This window comes from Gorilla gorilla, chromosome 14 (assembly GCF_029281585.2).
Source record: "Gorilla gorilla gorilla isolate KB3781 chromosome 14, NHGRI_mGorGor1-v2.1_pri, whole genome shotgun sequence".
In the NCBI taxonomy this organism is placed as follows: Eukaryota; Metazoa; Chordata; class Mammalia; order Primates; family Hominidae; genus Gorilla; species Gorilla gorilla.
The window spans coordinates 76,075,311-76,081,773 of NC_073238.2; the positions used below are offsets into that span (position 1 = coordinate 76,075,311).

Genomic DNA, 6,463 nt, shown 5'->3' on the forward strand with positions numbered 1-6,463 from the left:
ACATTTAGGCATACTCTTTTTCTACTATATATATGTCTATAACTACACACACATTTAATAATTTACCCAATGTTTAATTGAGTAATGAATTCATTTAATATAAACTTTAGTATACCAGAATACTACAGTTTACCCACATTTAACCCTAAAAACAAACAAATGACAGGCACTTCAGTGAAATAACAAGCCCGTGTTCAAATATAAAATGCTAAAAGTGAGAAAGAAATTATGAAAATATATACCTTTAATTTGCAGACATATAAACACTTTTGGTACAGTACAGATGCATGATGCCAAAAAGTAAAATGATCCAGTTTAAGCTAACACATTCCTTGTTTATACAGATTATTTTGCTATAGCTCTCATATAAAATAATATTTCCAGCTCACACAATGAATTGAAAGTGATAAACCACTGATGAAATAGCTTTCTTCATTGCAAGAGATTCAGTAAAAGCTAAATTATCAAAGAAATCTGCTGCAGGGCTTACAAATAAACTGTTGGATTTAATCCAAAACCAAAGAAAGGAAGCCAGAAATGGTAGTCAACAAACCTAAACAACAACAAAAAGATAAGTACAGTATAACTTTCATATAAAAGGCCCAACTAAAACAACCAGTAGTGTACACAAGCCTCTAGAAGAATTCACTTTTAATATGATTTCTATTTTCTTATGTGATGGATGATTTCAAGCCTATAAAAGTCTAATATATAACCCAAGTATAAAGTACGACCAACAAGTTGTGAAAGCACTAAAATGTCATGAATGCCTATGAAGCAACTAAAGATTGAAGCATTTCTTTGCTTCTGGCTGTTTTTCTTGGGCACAATATCTAGTTACATTTCCTGTAATGAAGAATATATATATGTATGTATATATCTATTTCCCTTGTAATAATAGCAAGTGCAGTGGTAAAGCAAACAGAAAGCAATTCGAGTACACAGAAAGTGGAATACTCTTCAGCAGGCCGAATCTGTAACACAAGGCAATGTTTTTATCCTTGCTAAAAAGGAATTGCACTTCTTTTTAATGCCTTCTCTTTCAAACTATATATGCACTTATGAGGTAATAAACATTCTGTTTACAAGTGCATTTCTTTTTTTATCATATGTTTAAATAGGGTGAAATTTAATTTACTTTAATTTCATATTTGTTTAATGTTAAAAACAATATATTTAAAATATACTCTTTCATTAATTTCATGTACAACTGCCAAGTACAATACCTCAGTTTCCTGCAAAGGAGCAGCTGATGCCCTCTTGTGGTGACAGGAATTTTTAGATAAAAATTTGTTCCATTTTCTTACCTTACTCCCAGGTTTTATCAATCATCTGCTTGATAAAAAGCTGCAAACCATGTCCAAGCTTTTTTTTTTAAATACAAGTCCTATAGCTGTTAGTACTAATTTTCACTTAAAAATGCTGTACACATTTTATAACCTCTGAATTTAAATTTAAAAACCTGTAAACAGCTATTTACAATATAGAACAAGTTATAAATTAGTTGTCCTTCATTGGAACTGCCATCAACACACTCTTTTTTAGGTGATGAAGATCCAAAGTCAGTTAAAACATTTCTCTGTGTTATTCCACCATGAAATATCAAATATTAGAAATATCCATTGGCTTTCTCTCTCGCATATGCAAGTCAATTTTTCCTTTCAGTGGAATCTGTACTTCCAAATTTTCATCTTCCCTGGGATGCTTTTCCCCTTTCCTTAAACAGATGTATATGCCCATCCCTGTGACCAGTGTGATGGAACCCAAGCTTATTACAGACAGAGCTACTAAGGTGGGCATACAAGACACAGATTCTACCTTCCTATGAGTCGGTTCTATTGAGATTTGTGGTTCTTTCTCCTCTATATTAATCTCTGGTTCTTTTCTTAAAAGACTCTCAATGTAACTCTCATTACTGACAGTGTCATTGACAAATAGGTTCACCATGACTGTGGAGTGGAGAGGCTCGGGATAACCATGATCACTCACTTTCACCAGTAAGCGATGGAGCCCATAATCTGTCTGCAGCAATGCCTCTTCCAAAGTAATGTTGCCAGTTTTAGGGTCAATCCTGAAGGACTCAGGCCTAGGACCTCTTCTCCCTATGATGCTGTAAGCTATGACAGCATTCATGCCTGTGTCTTTGTCGACAGCATAGACTTCTGTAACCGGGGAGCCTGGGAGAGTAGAAGGCAGTACTAACAGATAAGACATATTAGACTGAGGAAACAAAACAAGAGGAGGGTTGTCATTGATATCTAGAAGGAGAATTGTGATTTTTGCTGTAGAGGAGAGGGCAGGCTCACCCCCATCAACAGCTTCAACCCACAAAGTATAGGAGCTTTGCTGCTCTCTGTCCAAAGAAACTTTAGCCCTCAGCATATCCTTTCCTGTATCTATGACAAAAATATCACTCTGGTTCACCACAGAGAGGGCGACCCATCCATTTCGTCCAGCATCAGCATCTGTTACACTAATTACTCCAATCTCACCATAGCCTGGAAAGTTTTCAGGCACAAAAAAGCTGAAGTCCTTGTTGATAAACCGAGGACTGTTGTCATTTTTATCCAACACTGTGAGGGCCACAGTGGCTACTGATTCTCTGGGTGGCTTCCCACAGTCAACAGCTCTGACAGTGTATCTGTACTTTTCTTTCTCTTCTCGGTCCAGCTGAGTAGAAACTGTCAGAATTCCTGTGACACTGTCTAAGGAAAAATATGATGGAGCATCAGCTCCCAGAAAATATGAAACTTGGCCTCTCTCCTCGCTGTCGGCATCTGTAGCATACAGCTTAGTCAAAAAGGCATTGGGTGAGTTGTTCTCTTCGATGGTTAGTTCTATTAAGGGTTGAAGGAAAATTGGAGCATTATCATTGTCATCTAAAAGTTGCACTTTAATGACCCTTTTGACATGAAATCCCTCAGAGTTCCAAGCCACCACAGCTACTTCATAGAACTGCTGTAGCTCATAGTCCATAGGTTTTGTGGTCTCTAGTAAATATTCATTATTGTATGGTTTGTAAGGTGATAACCTAAACGGCCCTTCACCATCCAGGTAGCAGTTAACCTTGTATTTACCTTCTGGATCTCTTATGGTGAAAAACGCAATGGGAGTGTTAACGGGTTCCAGTTCTTTCAGATAAACAACACCATCTATCTCGTTTGCTATGTAACGAGGGACAATTTCAGGGGGTCTGAAAATAACTTTGATAATGGACACAAGAGCAGTGATTACAGCAGGGATGCAGCCTGGTCCATTAGCAAGGACGGTGAGCTTGTGGGACTGCAGAACACTTCCTCCAATCTTACTGAAAAGTTTAATGACTCCAGTGTTTTCATCCAGGTGAAATAAATCCTTAGATGCCTGTGGAACTTTCTGACTGTAAGAATAAGTAATTTGAGCATTGGTCCCCAAGTCTTTATCCACAGCCTGGACAGCTGCAATTGGGGTGCCCACTGTAGCATTCCCATACACAGTGACATTGATTTGTGAGTCTGTGAAGAGAGGGCAATTGTCATTAATGTCACTGATGCCAATGGTGAGAGTGGCACTGCCCAAAAGTGGTGGAGACCCACCATCCTCAGCTATGATGATGCTCACATACTGGTCCTGGGTTTCCCTGTCCAAAGCACCCATGACAATTAGGTAAGGGGTGCGCTCCCCATTCTCATTCTCCTCCACGTCCAGGGTGAACATACCATGGTAGTCCAGTAAGCGATAGGTCTGTACCCCATTAATGCCTACATCTGGGTCCACAGCAGGATGCTCTATGGCCAATCGGGTGTTTACAGGTGCATTTTCCGGGACCCACACCGAGATCTGGGAAACAGGGAACTGCGGGGCGTTGTCATTGATGTCTCTGATGGCGATCTTCACCTTCACAAACCTGAAGTATTCCTGAGGCAGGACAAGCACATCCAGCAGCAAAAGACAAGAGTCAGAAGAAGGAGAGGAGGAGATGGAAACGCTGCCGCTCCACGCAGTCCCTCCGCCCCCTTCAACACACAGGGCCTCCCTGTCGATCTCCTGAGCTGAAGTGTGCAGCTCCCCAGAGCGGTTGTCTAGGGTCACGTACTGGCCACTCAGTCCCCGGGAGGCCAGGCTGAAGGAGAGAGGGGGGTTCCACTCAGCACCGGTGCGCTCTGGCAGCTGCGACTGCGGGTCCGGCCTCCCTGCAGACCGGGGCAGCAGCCGCAGGTCCTCGGCCAGGCTGCCGATGAGCACCCCCGCGGGCAGTCCCTCGTTTAGGCTGTACAGAAGCTCGGTGGCCCGGCTGTAACTCCCGAGGCAGCTGAAGGGTCCCACGAAGAGGAAAAACAGAAACAGATGCTGGAGTGGGGGGAGGGAAGAAAGCTCATTACACACACGGGGAAATAGGGGTCCGAGAGAGAAACTAGTGCCCCTGTGATCCTTGCTGTCCCCATCCCCATTCCCAGAAGCAAAACCTCTAGTCAGAACGGGGGCGGAGAAGAACCCTGCTGCGAAGGAGAGATCTGTGGGGCAATATCGTCTCCAAAACTTAATTTTGCTGTTCACTTTCTATCCCCTCCGCCCCCGCCTTCCCCCCTCGTTTCCCCATCACCACCCTCATCCAGCTAACATTCAGAATCCCAAACCGTAAAACATCCCTGGAAACACACACCGGAGTGGAGAGGATTCCGACTCAGAGACTGCGCAAAGCGACACGGAAACCCAGGGTAGGTGATGGGGAGGGAGGGGGCTGGTAGTAGAGAGCACTGAAAGGTGGGCAATTTATTTCTCCTTGAAGTGATTCTGCCATTAGAGTGCTGGAACACGCAGTGTGTTACATCCCTTACTAAGAGAACCATAAAAACAACCACAATCGCAATAATAATAATAATAATATAGAAAAAATACCAACACTTCCTCCTCCACCTCCAACACTTTAGGTCTTAGGTCGGAAAGAGTGATTTTTATTTTAGCACACATCTGAAATCAAACCGAAAGGATCTGGATTTCCACCCATTACCAAGCCGTCACTAATCCCCCTCCTTTAGGGGGAAGAAAAGTAAACGCGGAAAATGGCTATGCAAAAACAATTTGTCAATTGCAGTAGGCATTCATAGCCAGACGCCAGCAGCAGGAAACGATCCTGAACCCCTGTAGCTAAAGCGGATTGAGCGCACCCCCGATCCCCTCGACCTTATCTGGATACATTTCTTGCTTCAGAAACTTCCTCTCATGACCCACGGACTTCCCTATTCCTTGTTAAAAGGAAGACACATTATCCCAAACTCCCTTTCCCTCCCCGCGCCATCCTTCCCGTGAAGTTTAGATAAAGGTAGAAGGTTTGAAAAACCATCCGAGTGGGAATTGCTTCACAATACTGCAACTTGTCGGGGTCGCGGGGTTCCTTGACCCTAACCCTTACCGGCAGGTTCCTGTAGCTGGTGCTGCTCCTGGGACGATGTAGACGCCCCATATCCAGGCGCGGGTGCCAGGTCGCCGGGCACCAGCTCACTCCCAGGGCCAGTGAGCTGTGCGCATTCCCTCGGCCGCGCATTCCCTGGGAGGCTGCAGTCAGAGCGCTCTTGAAGGGAGGGCGGCAGAAGACACTCCCTCTCGGTTCATGCAAATCGCTGGGGGAACTTCAGCCAATAGTCACTGGCTCTTCAATTAAGGACGGGAACTCAAAGAGTGGCAGAAAGGCAAGGGGGCAGAAGGGCACATTCATGGTTTCCTGCCCCGGACGCAGGTAACTCCATACTCTGCCAGAGGAGCTGGAATGGGGGACTTGCTCCTGAAGACTGCGAAGAGGCAGCTCCGGGTTGGGCACAGTAGCGCTTACCTACCAGCCTCCTTCCTTGCCGCACCAGTCACATGCCAAGTCCACAGGTTGCTAGCAAGAGAGGGAGAATTAAAATAAATAAATAAGCTTGCATTTGTATATGGATGTAACAGAGAGAGGAAGTCGGCGCCACAGAGCAATCACAGGCGCGGTCCCAAAACGCCTGCTTTGCCAACAGTTCCTCCTGGAGCCTCGGATCCAGCAGTGTTGGCACAGAGAAAGAAAATGCACTTTTCTCAGCGGAGGGAAGGAATCTCAACTTCTGTGTAACGTAGGGTGAACCGGAAAAGTAAATATATGAATTCAGTGAAGGTTTCGACATACCCCAATTTTGAATCTTTGCTGTGGGCAGTGGTAGAGCTTCTGCTAGTTTCCTAGTTGGAGGCTCAGATGTCTCTGGGTGTTTGCCTTGTGGTCTTATTTTAGAGGCAGTAGTGGCTTCTGGATGCGGGGAAGAGCCAAGGGGAAAGTAGAAACAATTGTGCTGTAACACAAGTAGTTCTGCCTGCAAGTAATCTTAAACATATTTATCTAAGCGGTAAATTGGTGTGGGGAGGGGGAGGGATTCACCGAAGCCTAGGTAAAACATTGGTTATTTTTCAAATTAGTCTTTCCTTCCTTGTTTCCTTCCTTCCTTCTCTCCCCCCCTTCCCC

The 6,463-nt window shown here is 44.3% G+C and overlaps 1 protein-coding gene across 1 annotated transcript; it reads right to left on the bottom strand.

Annotated features, from left to right (window-relative positions):
- Positions 1 to 226: 226 nt before the first annotated feature.
- On the bottom strand, positions 227 to 6,215 carry PCDH20 (protocadherin 20). The gene is made up of 2 exons (XM_004054579.5): positions 5,393 to 6,215; positions 227 to 4,329 (listed from the first exon to the last, which is right to left on the bottom strand). Exons 1-2 carry the CDS (start codon positions 5,522 to 5,524, stop codon positions 1,603 to 1,605), a joined length of 2,859 nt encoding a protein of 952 aa, XP_004054627.4. The 5' UTR covers positions 5,525 to 6,215; the 3' UTR covers positions 227 to 1,602.
- Between the last annotated feature and the right edge of the window lie 248 nt (positions 6,216 to 6,463).